At 32.5% G+C, this 19,288-nt stretch overlaps 1 protein-coding gene across 1 annotated transcript in view; it reads left to right on the top strand.

Moving 5' to 3' along the window:
• LOC108907875 (retinoic acid receptor RXR) overlaps positions 1-19,288 on the top strand; it is a 99,220-nt gene that overhangs the window by 24,597 nt on the left and 55,335 nt on the right. The window contains exon 2 of the mRNA XM_023454176.1: positions 12,399-12,416. Within this exon, the coding sequence (XP_023309944.1) occupies positions 12,399-12,416 (18 nt within the window). The remainder of the gene's footprint in view (positions 1-12,398; positions 12,417-19,288) is intronic.

Genomic DNA, 19,288 nt, shown 5'->3' on the forward strand with positions numbered 1-19,288 from the left:
TAAATATTCGAAATGCCTAAAGAATGTCTTTACGGTATCAGTAACTTAATAAAACTTTATTTTTATTTTTTGTACATTGCATTTTGTAAGAAATGTATCATGCTGAGCTTATTATCTGTCTCAAAATATTTGTAGTCATATTTGTTACTAAGATATGCATACCATTTTTATCTTTCTAGAAAATATGAAATATTAATATAAAAGTAAAAAAAAATATTTACTAAAGTTCTTATAAATACTTTATTGATATACAGGGTGTATCTAAATAACACCGAAAAAATTCAAGGGGCGATTCTCCGATGAAAATTAATAGGGGTCTTTGGTATAAAATTTTTTGAAAAAACCCTCCCCTGAAAAGTTACGCCCCTCCTAAATTTACAAAAAAAAATTGTTTTTCTTTTTTATCTTCCACGTACATCAAGCTAAAAAAACCAAACTTGGTGAACATTATCTGTCAATAAAACTACACTTTTTGAATTTTTTTCAACCCTGAACTATTTTTGTAAGGGGTTGAAATAATCAACCCCTATGACATTTTTTCTTATAATTTTTTTTTCGATAAAATTTTTTCCTTTTAAAAAATATGTCTAAAAAACCCCATTCATTTACTAACTTTTTGATCTCTTCAAGTTTCTTCGAAAAGTTAAGGATTTATGACAAAAAAAAATAAATGTATTGTAATGTATTTTTAAAAAGATGAGCTGTTTAACGCGAGTGTATTTTGCCGAAAGATCTAGTGGCCTGTTCTTTACAATGGAATCCGTAGAAACAAATGTCAATGTCATTTATTGTTACTGTTTCTTACTATTTCACAAGTTTCATGATTTTGTGTAGAAAATATTAGTTAATAAACCGAAAATATGGTTAACTATTCGAATTTAGAAATGGCAGATATGCATTTTACATATGGGTATGCTAACGGTAATGCATTGGAAGCGCAAAGACTTTATGCTGAACAGTACCCAGAGCGTAGATTACCCCACCATACTACGTTCACAAATATTCACCAACGCTTGCGGGAACTTGGAAAATTTGAAAAGAGAAGTCATGACTGTGGCCGTAGCCGAGAAGTTAGAACTGAAGCTGTCGATGAAGCCGTACTTAATTTAATTGAGGAATCCCCAGAAACTAGTACCAGGAAAATAGCTCGTGTCCTAAATGTAAGCCATTCGGTAGTTTTTAGAATTTTAAAAGAACAACAGTTATATCCCTATCATCTCCAACGGGTGCAGTCGTTACTGATTCGAGATTTTTTACCACGTGTGGTTTTTTGTCAATGGCTTATTAATATGATCGGCCAAGCGCCGCAGTTCTTAAGAAATATTTTATTTACTGACGAGGCGAATTTCTCAAGAGACTGTATTAGAAATTTTCGTAACAATCATATTTGGGCTGAGGAAAATCCTCATGACTTTTTTGAAGGAAATCATCAGTATCAATTTTCATTAAATGTGTGGCTCGGAATTATCGACGATCATTTAATTGGTCCCTATTTTCTTCCACGACGATTAGATGGTGACTCATATTGTCATCTTCTCGAAGAATTACCTATTATTCTTGAAGAAGTTCCCATTCAAATTAGGCAACGTTTATGGTTTATGCACGACGGTGCACCAGCCCACTTTAGTATACGTGCAAGACGTCACTTGGATGAGGTGTATGCCAATCGATGGATAGGTCGAGGAGGATATGTAAATTGGCCAGCCCGCTCCCCTGACCTTAATCCTTTGGATTTTTGCATATGGGGATATCTGAAATCTTTGATCTACTCAAGGCCAGTTGAAGATATCAATGATTTGCGAAACCGCATTGTAGCAGGGTGTGAAACGATAAAAAATTCACCAGGAATATTTGAACGCATACGCAATTCTATGAGAACAAGAGTAGATGCTTGTATTGAAGCTGAAGGCAATCATTTTCAACATTTTTTGTAGATTGTATTGTCAATATCCGACAGATTTTTATTTTTTGTTACTGTTATAACATTATTCATCATTTGTTCACTTTTAGTCTAAGTTCCAAACTTCTTAGCCTAGTAGAATCATAGGTCAACTATTTGGTTGAGTGTTTTTTAATAAAATGTTATTTAATATGACAATAAATGACATTGACATTTGTTTCTACGGATTCCATTGTAAAGAACAGGCCACTAGATCTTTCGGCAAAATACACTCGCGTTAAACAGCTCATCTTTTTAAAAATACATTACAATACATTTATTTTTTTTTGTCATAAATCCTTAACTTTTCGAAGAAACTTGAAGAGATCAAAAAGTTAGTAAATGAATGGGGTTTTTTAGACATATTTTTTAAAAGGAAAAAATTTTATCGAAAAAAAAATTATAAGAAAAAATGTCATAGGGGTTGATTATTTCAACCCCTTACAAAAATAGTTCAGGGTTGAAAAAAATTCAAAAAGTGTAGTTTTATTGACAGATAATGTTCACCAAGTTTGGTTTCTTTAGCTTGATGTACGTGGAAGATAAAAAAGAAAAACAATTTTTTTTTGTAATTTTAGGAGGGGCGTAACTTTTCAGGGGAGGGTTTTTTCAAAAAATTTTATACCAAAGACCCCTATTAATTTTCATCGGAGAATCGCCCCTTGAATTTTTTCGGTGTTATTTAGATACACCCTGTATAAATTTAGACGTGCCAAGAAATTGTCAGACTATCCACTGTTTCTAATACCTTTTACATGGCATAATAAATGAATGAATTTATTGCTCAAAGAAGAAGAATTATTAAGAGCGATTTTCGGTCCAATTGGAAAAATAAAAAAAATGCTTTATTTTTATAGCTTGGGATCAAACAGAATTCAATCGATTTTAGCCAAACGAACTCACTCCCCACCATCCACTGCCCTACACATCCCAATAATCAACCAACATCCACCTACATACTATAATAGGTAGTAATAGCAGAAATGGACCAAACGGGTCTAACGCCCATCTTCTCATACCTGTCCCCATAATTCTAATTACGTCCAACTATTGTGACAGGCAGGAATGCCAGAAAACTCAAACTGAAGCTCAGATAAACACAACCTAGAGCTGGGACACGCAAGCTCAATCTGAATAGCAAACTGGTAGAGTGTAGGCATGATAGTAACCAAGAATCACTAAAATTATGTATTTATCTAATAAAATATGATTCATGGATTATAAAAAACGTATTTATTTTTATATTGTGAGCGAGATTGATAATATTTTTGATAAAATAAAACTACAAAATATAGCAAGCCGCCATGATAGGTTGAACACCAATCAGAGCGAATTACGTCACATCTATGTAAATGACATTTTGTTTCATTTGTACTTCGACAATATCCGCAGTATTTATCTTCGTTTGAATATTTCAGGTTTCCCAACTATCAGTTGCTTAGTTTTGTGTTACCAAAACCATAATCAGGAAACGTTAGGTATTTGAAAAGCTTCTAGAAGAAGGAAGGAAAATAAAGCTCAACAACTGCGAGTTAATAAAATATCAAAAAGACTATGTTTGTGATCAAAAGTTTATCCATACATAAATTGGTTCTAAAATACAAAGAACAGTCGTGCGACACATTTTTGAAAAAAAAACTCTTATTGACTGATGAAGATGACATAAAAGTTGAAGAAGAGTCATAGACCTTATAAACTAATAGGTCTATGAGAAGAATCGAAATTAACATCAAAGCATGTTTTTGGTGTTTTTGGCATGAGTTAAGATATGGCAGTGTGACGGCCTCACAAGCGTTTGAATTTGGCGGTGCAAAACTAATGATGCAACTCTGATCATGTTAATAAATGGGAGGAAAAATTCGATAGAATGTTGGAGGATGGAAGTGAGGAAAACTGTAAGTACCAGACTGGGGAAAAAATTTAAAAATGTGGTATAATGGTTTGCAAAAACTATCCCATGATAGCAGGATCGCCTGATGGAATATGTGAAGACAGTATTATTGAAATTAAATGTACCACGAATATTAAGACCCAGAAGTTTTATGTGGAGATGGCAGCTACAAATGTATTTAACAGGACTTCAAAAGGGTTTTTTCGGTGTAGCTGGTTGCAACTACAGTACAAATAAAAAAGCAGAAATAATTAATGTTGCATTTGATGATAACTATGTATCAGATTTTCTTAATGTTTTAGTCTCTTCATGAAAAGATAATATGTATCCATTATTATACCAAAGTACAATTTGAGGGTAAATAAAATGCAAATATTATTATGGTAACTTTGTATTTTTATTAAAACTAATTAATCTTGCAACACAAAGTATTAGCACCTTATGTTTACTGTTGACAAACATAGATATGACGTCAAGTAGACCCCATGACACCAGCGACCGTTTTTGCGTAAATTTAGACTTAAAATTAGTCAATATTTTTCTACTAAACCTTTCATTTTCTACAGAAATAAGACATTTTTTGGAAATAGTAAATACTTCCGAACATCATAGAACAGTTTTTCAAAATTTGTCATCATGCCTATTAAACCATAGCCAAGAAAACTCAAAGTGAACCTCTGACAGCCAAACTAAATCTGAACCTTGGACAGGGCAATTCTAACTGAGGCTCAGACATGAAATCTGTATCTCAGACAGAAATTCAGGCTGTCAAAACTGTCAAAACTAAACTGCAACGCCGACAGTAAACTCAAGATAAAGTTTGGACTCAAACTGAAGCTCAGACATGGAAGCTCAAACTCTAACAGAAGCTCGGACAGGGAAACTTTAGGACAAAATCAATTGAATATTCGTCTAGTCTAGGGATGTGTAAAGAATTATTTCTGTGACATCGTAATAGTTGGGTATGGGTAGAGGAAGGTGTGTTGGATCCGCTTAGCTTAAAACAAGTGAATATTGCTTGTCTGGCTCTAGGGGTGTGTAAAATTTTTCTCCCATTACTACCTGTCATAGTAGTTGAATGTGGGTCGGCTATTGGGGGATATATTTAGGGTAGTGAATGGTGGGGGGGGTCCGTTTGTGCTAAAATCCATTGAATTTTGTTTATCTGGCCCCAAGCCATAAGAATCATGCATTTTTAATTCTTCCAATTGATGACTTACCCCCCTTCTTTAAAAATGCCAAATTTTAGAATAAAAATGACAAAAGCTATTTGATTGACAGCCTAATTGTTATTACTACACCTTAATATCACAAAAGTGACAAAAATAAGGCTTATTCACTTACCCAAATAAACTTGGTACTTTTAATTCAAAAGTATCTGAATACAAACACAATTCATTAGTAAAACCACCATTTCTCCAATTTCTTGGCCAATTTATTGGCATTCAATTTATGATTTACAAATTACGCAAATTAATAGGTGTTTCAGAATTCATTGGCCAAACTTAAAATTTGAATAAAAAATTAAAAATTTGAATTTGCATAGAAGAAAAAGTGTTATGGGAGACTACACTTTTAGAGATGCAGGATGTTGAAATTTTATTAAAAATGTCACATTTTCTGAAAAACCTCTGAAAGCCCGACTTGTAAACTGATGAAATTTGAACCGCGACGGAGCTACCGGACGTCTCTATCACTAAAAACTCCAGAAATTCGACATTTGGAAAAGAAAAGATCTTTTCCATTTAATTCGTAAAATTGTTCATGTTCAAGTTAATACTTTATTTTAACTTACCTTAACGTTTAACTTCAACACTATACAGGGTGTAACTAAATAAGTGTAAAACATTTAAGGGGGTGATTCCTCATCGAAAAAAAGATAGAATCTTTCATATAAAGAAACTTCATTGGAGCATCCCTTGTTAAGATACAGCCCCTTAAAGGGGGTACATAAAATTTGTTTAACAATTTTTTTCACAAGCACTAAACAAGTTACAATATTGAAATTAACCTGACATTTTCTACTACCAAAAAGACACTTAGCCAGTAATTTATTTGGTTTACCCCATGGTTGTAAGGGGTGGAAAACGCAACCCCTAAAATTTATTTCCAACGTAATTTTTTGTCTTATTATTTTTTTACCATTTAAAAATTTATTTCCGATAGCCTGTTTCATTCTAAAAAAAAATGTCTCTTGAATTTTTTGCCCAAATTAAACCAGTTCGCAGCAAAAAATTATTTTACGAACAAGATACATATCGCCATAAAACGAAAATACGAAACTAATTTATCTAGTAGGCCGCCATTAGCGATACTGACAATTAAATTGGAATCAAGCTGTCAGTTTGTAAATTTTTGAAATTGAAGTAATACTAATTGTGTATTGTTCTGTTCTTAATTTGTTACTTTAATAATTCACTTGTTATTAAAATGGCATACACAAATGAGGAAATGGCTGATATGCATTACGTTTACGGTCTGTCGCAGGGGAATGGGTTAGAAGCTTCTACAAGATATGCTGAAATGTATCCTCAACGGCAGCATCCTTCACATAGAATATTTGTCTGACTTCATCAACGATTACGTGAATATGGTTCATTCAACAAAAGAACGCAGGATTGTGGTCGCCATCGAGAAGTAAGAACACCACAGCTTGAGGCAGCAGTACTTAATTTGATAGAAGAACAACCTACTACCAGTACTAGAAAGATTGCTTTCCAGCTAAATGTTGATCATATGACGGTATTTCGAATTTTAAAGGAACATCTCTTATACCCTTACCATCTGCAACGAGTACAGGCACTGTTACCGCGAGACTTTCCGAACCGTCTTGAATTTTGCAATTGGATGCTGGAAATGATTAGAAGAAATCGTGACTTTCTGAAGACGATCGAATTCACAGACGAATGTAGTTTTTCTCGGGACAAGATTATTAATTTTCATAATTACCACATATGGGCTGATGAAAACCATCACGCTATTGTCGAAACTAACCATCAAGAACAGTTTTCTCTTAAGGTGTGGGTCGGAGTTATTGGGGATTATTTAATTGGGCCTCATTTTCTACCTCCTCGATTAAATGGTGAGGCATACGTTCAATTTTTAAGAAAAGTGCATCCCCCCGTACTGCTGGAGGAAGTTCCTTTGGGCGTCAGAAGGGATATGGTTTTTATGCATGATGGGGCTCCCGCCCATTTTAGTCAAGTAGCACGTCAGCATTTAACTGAAACATATGCAAATCAGTGGATAGGTCGAGGAGGACCACAGAATTGGCCCGCTCGATCCCCGGATCTCAATCCTCTGGATTTGTCTACTTGGGGCCATTTGCAGCATTTGGTTTATCGTACTCCTGTTCGCGATGTAGAGGACTTAAGAAACCGCATTATCGATGCGTGCAGGGTAATTAGAGAGACTCCAGGAATATTTGAGCGAATACGTGGCTCAATGCGCCGACGTCTAGACGCATGCGTAATGTCTGAAGGTAGACATATTGAACATTTACTATGATTTCTACATGTTGTATGTTTTGTTATTATTAAATTAGTTTTGATTATTCCCCTTTAATCATTTAATGCAGGTAGTAACTACAAAATAACAGTAAATCCAGTCCGCATTTATGACGATGTATCTCTGTAGTTGTTCGTAAAATAATTTTTTACTGCGAACTGGTTTAATTTGGGCAAAAAATTCAAGAGACATTTTTTTTTAGAATGAAACAGGCTATCGGAAATAATTTTTTAAATGGTAAAAAAATAATAAGACAAAAAATTACGTTGGAAATAAATTTTAGGGGTTGCGTTTTCCACCCCTTACTACCATGGGGTAAACCAAATAAATTACTGGCTAAGTGTCTTTTTGGTAGTAGAAAATGTCAGGTTAATTTCAATATTGTAACTTGTTTAGTGCTTGTGAAAAAAATTGTTAAACAAATTTTATGTACCCCCTTTAAGGGGCTGTATCTTAACAAGGGATGCTCCAATGAAGTTTCTTTATATGAAAGATCCTATCTTTTTTTCGATGAGGAATCACCCCCTTAAATGTTTTACACTTATTTAGTTACACCCTGTATATCTCTAAAATGAAGCGACGTCCCTTCATGGAGTTTTTTTTGTTATTTCAACCACCAGATTTCACACTTTAATTTTGTTCAATTGATACTGAAACATCGCGTATAACTTCACCATCTATCGATTTAAAAATATATAACCTTACCCAATAATTCTGTCTTACTGAAATACGGGTGCCTGCTGTATGTTTTTCCGATCTCACAAGTAATTTTCAATTTAATAGGACAATAACTAGCTATAATAAAAAGATAATTGCAGATAAACATTGCTTCTTTACATTCAATTTATTTTATTCCGATATAGATTTTTAAATTTGGCGAATGCGCTCGGCACAAAGGCGTACAAGCCGTATTGATGATTTAAAAAAAAAAACAGCAGTTGAACTTAATCATAGCGAGCTCGAAATACCAGGGGCTTGTTTTTTTGTAAATATTTTTCAACAATGCACTCTTTACTTTTCACTTTACGAGTTTGCATATAATGATCGAGGATCATGTTGAAAAGGGCAAAGTGAAAATTGTATTATGCAAAGTTTCTTTAATCTGTTTATTTTATTAGGTAAGTAGTCTGCATTTTTTACTTTTCACTTTTCAATCAGGGACAGAAAAGCGAAAAGCGATGAATAATTTTGCTTCTAAACAGATTTACACTACTTTTTGACCGTATTTTTAAGTAATGTTTAGAAAAATAAATGTGAAATTTGAGAGATAAAAGTCATTTTGTAATAAGCTTACCAAGTAATTTAACAGTCAACAGTATTCAAAAGAGGAAATTTTAACATTTGAAATTAGCAACTGATATATACTTGGCTTAGTGCAGGGATAAGTTGTAAACGTCAAAAAGTAATACTCAAAGAATTCATGTAAAAATGCTGCCGCACTGTTACTATTATCTAGAAATAATGTTCTATCTTATCTAAAAATCAACAGGCAAGCCTTAATTGAATAATATGGTATGTCGCAATAGAAAATGGCTAATATATGCGGTCCACAAGCCCAAGAAACATTCAGTGAATGGTTTCCACGTCTCTCGACATAGGTTTCTTCAAACTAATGAGAATGATCAATGTTTACTAAAGTCCCATCAACATAGAATTTGTTTTTAAAGTATGGTATATAAAGTATTTTAGTTACACCCAGTACATGTCTCTTTAGAACGAAGATCACTCATCAGAATCCATTATCTCCTTCAGAACCCTTCTTATAAATTGCGTATAGTCGTCTTCTTGAACCCATTAATGATTTATTAAAAACTAAATATTGCAATAAATTATTTTGAATGCAAGATAGTCACTACCGGCTGTTAGAATATTTAATGAAAAATCGTTTGCAAGTAGGTAATACGGTTTACAAGATATTGTAGAGAGTTGCAAAGCAAACAAGGAAGCGGCTTGCGGATCTTTCAAAAAATTGAAAACTAAAAAGAAGAAAGTAGAGGCTACTTAATAAAACAGAAAAACTTTGCATACTCCACTTTTCACTTGGTACTCTTCACTTTTCAACTTTTTACTCTCACTTTTGGAACTATAAAAATCATAACCCAGAAAATAGCTCAAAAAGTGAAAAAATAGCTCAAAAAGTGAAAAGTAAGTAAGAGTGAAAAGTAGAAAAGTATTTTTAAAAAATATGCCCCTGGTCTGAATGGTGGCAAACTCTCCACAGAGCGTGGCGGAACTCCAAGCAGGTGAATCAGAGGAGGCCGGCGGCGACGACGACGGTTCGGCTAATGTTTTCGTGGCCGGGTTAGACCAGACGCCCCGCGACTCGCGAATCGCTAGCACGATTCGAGACGTAGCTTCCCGCTCGGTTGCCAGCCGCACATGTATTTTGTTTATGGGCTGAAACTCGGACCCATTTCGTGCTGAAAATCCGAATGGTGAGTTTCGCGGAAGATCCGTTCCGGGAAACCTGATGTAGTGCCAGACGGACAGAAAAAAAGTGATACGAGCCGGCAGAGGTTTATCGTCTACGATGCATTTAACATTTCGTGGGTACAGTAAATATTTGCAGCGTTTTAAAACCGTTTACCCAGGCTTACAAATCAAGTAAATAGATTCTGTTGTCTCGGGCCAGACACCGCGTTTCTGTTATTTTTATGTATATGTACGATAAGTCAGTATTGATAAAATTTATCTGTGTTGTTGCAATTTTTGCAGTTTGTTATTGTTTTGACGGGTAATATTGTATTTGTTAGCCAAAGGTTTGGAAGTAAATTTCTTTGTGATATTTTGTGCATTGGTCTGTGATAATCTGTGAAAGAAAGATGATGAAGAAGGAAAAGCCAATGATGTCGGTTACTGCTATCATACAGGGGGCGCAGGCACAGCACTGGGGCCGGACCCTGGCAGGATTTGGGGGCCCACACGTTCCTCTAGGTAATCATACTCATAATCTGCGAGATATCACGGCTAATCAGTTTGATTAGCTAATATTTCGAACAAACGCGATCGCTGTGTTTTCATGAAGCCACCCTCATATCTCTTATTTGAAATAATTACCTGCAAAAAAATTATTCTGATGTAATTAAATTTGATTTTAGTCATAGGCGTCCGGTTCTAAAATTGAAAAATGAATGAACTTTTTAAATGAACTGTATTAGCGTTTTTTATCCAAAAGTTTATACTGTATTCTAATTTAGCTTGCCCAAAAACCCCTACTAATTTGATTTAAAATCTAAACCATTTAGTTTTTTTCATTTTTGTCTAATCATTAATTAAAATCAGATGATAAGGTTTTCTTTTATTTTTTTTTTAAAGCTGTTCAATTTTTTTTCTATTGGCAATAAGGGTTTAGCTTAAGAATCTGACAGCCCTTTTTCTCTATCGATTCTTTCATTTATTGAAAATATCCACAACAAAAAAAGTATGCCGAAAGAACAAAGAAAATAATATAACAACATTAAATAATTAAATATATGTACATATATCTCTCTCTATATTTCAATTAACCAACTTCCTTTTCTGTGCACTGTTCAACCTTTTTATTACTTTTCTTATTTCCTGTCTAGTAATTTCGCACCACGTTTGCGTAATTTTATTTTCTGAATCCTCTTTTACGAAACCTATCTTTATAAACTTTCTTCTGAATAGTGCTCCAGAAATAGGGATTCATTATTAAATGTTATAATTATATTATAACTTTGTTTCTTTTATCGTGTATTACTTGAGTATTTTCAACATATGTGAAAATATTAGGAGCATATAGACTAGATAACGGCTAGATAAAAAAAGTTTTCTCGAGAACTTCATAGCTTATATAAAACAAAATGTGAAACGAAAAGCTTATTTAATTTTGATAGTTTTGTTCCTACGTTAAAGTAAAAAAAAACAAATTTTTGGGTACGCATATTTTGAGTACGTTTAAAGATATTTTGTTCAAATTTGATATAAAGGGGTTTATAGTGACGTTATTTTAAAATATATTACCAACTTATAGGTAAAAAAATCGCTTGCATTTTTTTACCCCTCTTTTATTTTTAGAACCGAATGCCTGTGACTAAAATCAAATTTGGTTAGGTATATCAGAACAACTGCTTTGCAGGTAATTATTTTCTATCAAAATATCAAAATATAGAAAAAGTAGTATTAACATTAAAACTTTTTTATATATCTATATTATATTTTGTCACACTGGAAAGAAAAAGAATTAAAAATATTTCTCAATTTAAATAATAATATCTGGCTTCAAGCTAAGCGGTTAATTTTGGGAAATTTAATGTCTAATAGCGAACTCTCGGAAAATTAATGACTTTGTAGCTGTGAGATATTTTTTATTTAATTGGTTTTTCTCCATGTGGCAGAGTACCAAATTAAATACGAAAGCGCTAAAAATTACCGCAAATAAATAATTACAGACAATATGTTAATTAACATCAAATCTTTCATATCAACTCTGATACATTTTCCGCTTTGAAACAATTTATTTATCGCTATTCTGTCGTACCGTGTTGAAAAATGTTTACACTTACGATATCAACTTAATATTTTTGCGCAGAGTGAATGAATGACATGGGCCTTACTGACCTCAATTTCTTAACTCATAAATTAATCATGGCCATTCATATTTTGGAATCTCGTAAACAGAATGGAATATTAGTAATTTAATATCTGTGACGTATATCTGATCTAATTCGGTTATGATTTTAATAAATGAACTTGTAAAGATTAAATAAACTTTCCTTTAATCAGAATTAAGTACGCAACAAAACAATAATTTAAATCAATTTCAATTCACGGAAATAATTTTTCAGGCACTTTGTAATAGTCGTGTAATAATGAATGCAAGATTGACTATCTGCGATTCGCTATACCTGTGTTAACGTTACTTTCAAGATCGTATTTATTTCATTTATGTTTTTTTTTATAATAAACTCAGAGCTCGTAGGTGTTACCTACGTTTTTAACCAACTCTTGCTCTGGTAACCACTGTCTTTTTACTTTTACTTTAGTGATATATCTGTTATTAGTGGCAATTTTAATTAATATATTTTTCTTTCATTTAAGGCTATCCTTGTACAAACGGTGAGTATTTTATGCTAGAGCCTGCTTGAAATTTGCTTATAACTATGCTTTTTAACCATTCAAAATGATCACACACAATCATATATTGCTCATGAGCGCACCAATATTGTAAGATTTCCATTAATATTTATTGTTTCCACGTATTGTTTGTAACTTATGTCTTCGATGGTTGAAATAAACTTTTCAAATATTCAATGTATGGGTAAAATTTGCAATGCTTGTCTTGAAAATGTTTTGTACTCCTCCATGTCTTCATATACGTTGTGTTTTTTCGTTAATTTTTTTAAAGTTATTATTGGAAATGGGTGTGCCGTGCCTTTCTGTGTCATGCGTCATGCATAAACATAGCTTATGCGGAAGAAGTCCCTCAACATAGGAAGACGGTGGACATATCCGAGAATCACCTGATAAAAAGAACGTCCTCCTTTTATATGCGATGTGAGATAGTATAGCATTTCACAATGTTGCACGATAAATGTTGCAGAGAACGTCATCCGATGAGCAATATTTTATTAAATCGTTTAGGTAATTAGTTCGTTTTGGACTTCCTTCTAATTACCTAATTGTGCAATTTTTTTCATTGCAAGATGCTTGTCGTATATTGTATATAAATTATTTCCATTGTATACCTACGCGTGCTACACAATTTCATAAAAAAAAATGATGTATGTAGCACTTTGTCATTATTATAAGTATCTCGCCCATACTGAAACATTGCGAGCCAACAGACTATGTAGATACTGTCACATTTTGATTAATATAATTCAAATAGTTAAAAGATTAATAAAATCATATAAAAAATTAAAGGATAAAACAGAAGTCTTTTCTCAAAAAAAATCGGTTCGGTTACAACAGAATTATTAATTCCAAAGGATCACTATGTAAATTACATGAATATATTGAATTAGAATAGATTTTCTTAAAAAATAATAAATGAGAATAAGTAAAAATCACTCTGTGTGTAAATCACAAACGAGGAGTTTGTAAACCTGAAAATTTTTCTTGTTTCTAGTTATAAAATCACGTGTAGAATTTTTTTGCGGAATAGTGAATACCCTGTATGTATAGTGACAATTGTTGGCAACGTTCTGGATTTAAATATACAGGGTGTTTCTGAAATAAGTTAAGCAAGTGATGGTCTAAAACATTACTTTTAAATTGAAAAAAAAATCACATGATGGTTTAAACAAATTAAAGCCGTGTCTGGTGCGGCAGCCAGCTGTACCTTTGATATCGTAGTCGCCGCGCGCCGCAGTGCGAAAGCCCTGATGGCGGTTTTGACGGTTGGTGTTCGAAAATGCTGAAATTTAATCAAATAAACGAATTACTTACCAATAAATGATATGCTCTACAAAAATTCCATAACCTTTGAACTGCCTTTTGCACTGTTCTACTGTTAGGTTGTCGTCTGTTACGGTAACTCACCACAGACAAACTACAAGTCTCTTTTAAATGGTACTGGCATTCTCCGTTCATTAACACCATATCTGCTAGTTCTTGATCAGAAAACTTTTATATGCCGGCTAAGTAATACTCCAACACACAACGCACGTGCACAAGATGCACAGGGTCGGCTTACATTTATGGTTATTTTTCGTATTAATTTTCTCGAAAACAGAAGCATTTGACCATTAGTTGCTTAATCAATGTTGCTCATTCTCGTGCCCTCTCACTATTTTCAAAGAACGCATTTATTTCAGAAACACCCTGTATATACAATTTTTGAGGTGCATCGTTTTACGTATTCTTTTAAAAAAATAAAAAATAAAAATAAAGCAAACGAAGTTGTAAGTGCGAAATTGGAAATATATGGTTTCAAATCTGTCAAACCCAGTAACCAAGGAAATCTCGAAATATCTGATTATGTGCAATTTTAGTATGAAACGCGACAAAAAGTTATCAATAAAAGTTTCTCAGAATGAAAAACTGAATATTATGTGCAAAGTTTCAATGACTTACTACATCGATTTTTGCTAGATTTATTTTTAAATTTTCATCCTTTTTTGTTGAATAATCACAAAATGTTATTAAGAAGAGTTTCTCTGAATATATGTGCAAAATTTTAAAGTTTCTAGGCGCTTTATATATTGAAATTTGGACACTTTTTCAGTTTTTCTCTTATTTTTTGTATTTCATAGAGAAATGCAACCAGAATTGAGTTCCAAAAGACCAATTTTTTTCAATACCATCATCTGTTGTGTACTATAAGAGTAGTTTCACGTATCTGGAGACACTCTGTATATTATGTATATTATCTGATTTTTTTAAAGAGGCAGGTAAGACGTACTCGCTGCAATACAGATTTTATCAGGCTGTTTGTGCTTTTCTTAACTTGACTATGGAAAATGGTGCAAAATAGCACGGACAAGGTTACAAATGATTATGAAGATTAGGAACTATTAGAAGACGCTTAAATGAATATGTCAGTAACAAAGGCCTTGCCCGTAACATCCAAAACAGTATGTGTCAAAACCGATATTAAACCATTAATATTTATTTATCGTGTGTTGCATATTAAGCGGAATTGCAAATATAAAATATGCTAATTTTATGGAGGTCTCACATCACTTCACAGATTCATGGCCCCCCGGGCATTTTATTAAGTTGAGGCCCCATATAGGAAAGCAGCCTCCTCTCGGTTTGCATTTTTACATGTTTTGTTTACTCACCGGGTGTTGCGCGACAATGCGCAAATATATTTGTTAACTTTGTCAATCTACAATTTGTATAGTTATTATATAGGAATACACTAAGAGAAATATTAATTGGCATTCAATCATTTCCGTTTGCCCAAGACTAATTAACTTTTTAAAAACTAAACTAATCCTAGTTTTGAGTACATATGCTAGATGTGCAGTTTTAAAGATAACTTGTTATAAGTTTACAATATTTACAAAAAAAATATAACATCGCAACGAAAATCTAGTTTGTTATCTTACTTTTGAATTTTTATTATCGTTATCAATTTTTGATTCAGCGTTTTTCCGTTTTGCCACAGCACTATTGTTAAATTCTAAATCTCGCTCTATCTGCTCTACTATTTCTAGAACGGTCAGTTATTTATTAAATAATAAATTAAATAAATTGATAATTATTGATTTAATTTTTCGCAAACGAAAATCGAATATCAGATATTGACATGCACTTTACCTATTCATGTCAACGATACAATTTCAGAATCGTGTGAGAAAATTTAGTTCAACATACTATTTATTATACAGGCGCCTAGATCTAGCTGATTATATTTAATCTATGCTGACATAAAAAAAACAGACGATATTCCGATAAGGACAAATTAAATCTTTTGGTTTCTGAATCAGAATCTGTCGATTTAAATGCGTTATGGGAATTTTGGAATTCGTTTTTCTGTTGAATAACAATTTTTAAGTACGTCAGATTAGACTGTAACATTTTTTTCACATCACAAATTTTACAATTTTTCTCGCGTCAAAATGTTTTTAGTTCCATTAGCTTTCTCTCGAGAATTAAAGTACCGACCACCAGATATATACCGGTTTGCAACTTATTAGATGTCCAGGACTTCAAACGGTCAAACTAGCAGGAAGCGATCTGCTAGTGTTGTCCTACCAGTTCAAAACCTGTAATAGTCTAAGATCCCGACTTAGTTTGACCTTCACCCATTGAGATTTTTAATGAAATTTGAATTTTGATAATGTATTAATAAACAAAACTTGATTCAATTCAAAATTCAATTCAATTCAATTCAATTCAATTCAAAATTAAAGTTCAATTCAAAGTTAGCTATTTATACCTGTCTACCTGGTTTTATGCAAGGAACAAAAATGTCGACCAAACTTTGGCATATTGTATACGTATTTTACTTTCGATTGGTAATAAATTTATCCTAAAAATCAACAACTACATTCATGAAAAAAAGTAATTTTAATTTTTTTATTAAAAATAGCTGTGCAGAGAAATTGGATGTCGGCCAAATCGACTCGATGGGTGACGGTCGATCTAAGTCGGGACCTTGTACTATAATATGTGTGGTGGTTTCTGCTGACGAATGATCGTAGCTGTTTACTAGTTATTGCTAGTATATTCCAATGCTGGGCGGGGTTGTTTTCCGCCATATCAGTTTAAAAAAATTATGAAAATGTATTTATCCATATGGCTACGTTTCTTTCACTTTGTGAAAAACTGATACAATAATTGAACAATAATTCAGTGTACTGTACCCCAACTGGTTCATTTAGTTAGTAGTTGGATCGTAGCTAGGTACTAATTATACACTAGTTTGATTCAAAATCTGTTTTTCACGCCCAATATTTATTTAGGGAATTTATTTTTCTTACTTATTTTGACGAAAAAATCAGTATTGATAATTAGTCGTAAGGGCTTTGACAAAGACTCTTTGTCAAACATATTTGTAGATATTATGATTAATTTTAAGTTTGCTACATTGACACATCTACTTTGAAACTTCATATCTAAAACAATTCTTGAGCGTAAACTATGAGTTGTGCTTGGCTATAATTGAGAATATACGATGACAACATAGATAGTTAAAATGTAAATTTTAACATTTATATTATTATGTACACTGAAAAAAATGCGTTTTATTCTTTATTAGAATTCTATATACCATTATAAGACCATTGTATACTATATGTGACAGATAAACAGGTGAATATTGGATATAAAACGCGTATTGCCAGCACAGTGACTATAAACCTTATTCTTTATTAAATTATTGTATAACTAGTATACAACGTTTTTTATACCCTTTACGAAATAATAGCAATAACTGTTATTAAAGTGTTCCATATCGTTATTAGAACATCTAGTACTGGTTATAAGTTTTATAATAATAAATGTATTAAACTGTTGTATACTCTGTATGAGTTAAAAACATATGTCATTAAGTTTTCAGAAATTTTATTGGATAACTGTAATTACAAGCTAAGGTTCTAATGTAAACATACATAAAACATACTTTTAAGCATTAAAAATGATGACAAATCGCTCCCAAAACTGTCCAGTTTATTTTCTTAGCAACGATGCACCCGTATTTTCTTGTATTACATGAGAATTTGCACTATAACTCTTCCACCTTAAGAATGAAGCATCCCCAGAAAGGTTGAGCTTCTTTCCATATAATTTTATTTCCTCTGGTTGATTGACTTTATACCCATGCTCTTCTTTGTCACCGTTAACCTTCTGTTCCTCCATCTTATGTAAAACTTAACATCAGCGATTTCTAATAGGACCTACAAAATAATAATTTTTAAGATTTAGACAAGATTTACATTTGAAAAAACAAAACAATTACAAGCCATAAAACAGTTAGATACTTACATAATAATTTTCCATTTCACACAACGCGATATGATCATGTATCCCACAAAACATGTGCATATACTGTCCATTTTCATCAAACTAGACGTGTGTAAGTCGATGCACAGCGGACTGTCGGAAATTTTACGATTGTTGTATTTTCTCTTCTTGAGTAAAGATAATAAAGACGTTGTGGTTTTGTGTGTTTATTTTGACAATGATTGAACATGTATGGACAATAAAAGTGGACTGTATAAGATAGTTGAGTACCGTTCTGCTTCATGCATAGCATGCTACTGAAATCTTAGAAGGGATGAGCTCGTGCGGCGAACCCTAAATCAGCGGCTGGAATAGCCAGGTTTCTTATTGAGTCGGCGCACTTCGCTCTCGGGTCTGACATATGATTATTATTACAAGACTATGAATATAACTTAACAACGATCATAACCGATTATGCACCGAGAGGTGACGATCACTTAACCATTATAAGATGCGTTTTACACGTTAAAAACGGAAACATATTCAGTATAAGAACGAATAATTCTGTTAATACAATTGTTATATACAAATTCGGATACTGGTCTTTATACAACAAATCTTCCCTACTATACAATTGGAATATAAAGTCTATAACACCTAATAATGTATAAGTAATTCATTATAACCTTTATTTCATAGATGCGTAAGGTGTATTAAGCACCTTCCAGTTAAACTGATTGAATAATGAGTATGGAGATGATTGTTTTTTTTTTTAATAAAAGTTTTATATTGGTTATAAAAGTTTTAATATGCGCTATACACATTATTCCAGATAAACAGTTTAATAAGCCCATATCTTTCAGTGTACATATTGGTAAAAAAAGCTAATTTCCAACATTCCTTAATTTCCGTATGCTTCTGCATGTGCATTTTTGTAAATAGATTTAAAAAATATTCCAGTTGATGAGCAGTTTTCTTTTGTTTCTTTACATTTTCTTAAACCACATGACGAATGGCCGTTGTCTAAACCAACAGCAAGTGTAGATATGGATACTAAGTATGAATGTATCTACGAAAAATGTGGTTAACTATGATGACAATGAATAATTCATAACATTGGCTAGCCTTCCATATTAGAAGCGGTCAATTCATTGCCCCTGCAATAATTATAACATTAACTACAGAATGGATTTAATTTGAACTGTACGATTCGAATTACAATTCATACCCACATATTTTGTGCCTACAAGTTGGGAATATGTTCATCCTGCTACTTATTCAACTTCAAGGCTACCCTTGTAAAAAAACTGGCTAATTTTTCAACAGAGATATCTTTATTTCCTGTTTTAACAATATTTTGAAGAAATATGATAAATAAAGAAAACAATTTTGAATTTATATAATTTATGTAAAATTTCAATTGTACAAAGAAATCAATTATTATTTTATTAACAGTCAAATTTGACATATGATGTGATACCTCACTAAATATTAAACATACATTTATTCTATTTGTATGCTATTACAACGTTTCCGATATAAAAAAGCAAAAGGTTGTATCATGTAAGTATTTATGACTAAAATGTCATAATATA

This window comes from Anoplophora glabripennis, unplaced genomic scaffold, assembly GCF_000390285.2.
Source record: "Anoplophora glabripennis isolate ALB-LARVAE unplaced genomic scaffold, Agla_2.0 scaffold213, whole genome shotgun sequence".
Classification (NCBI taxonomy): domain Eukaryota; kingdom Metazoa; phylum Arthropoda; class Insecta; order Coleoptera; family Cerambycidae; genus Anoplophora; species Anoplophora glabripennis.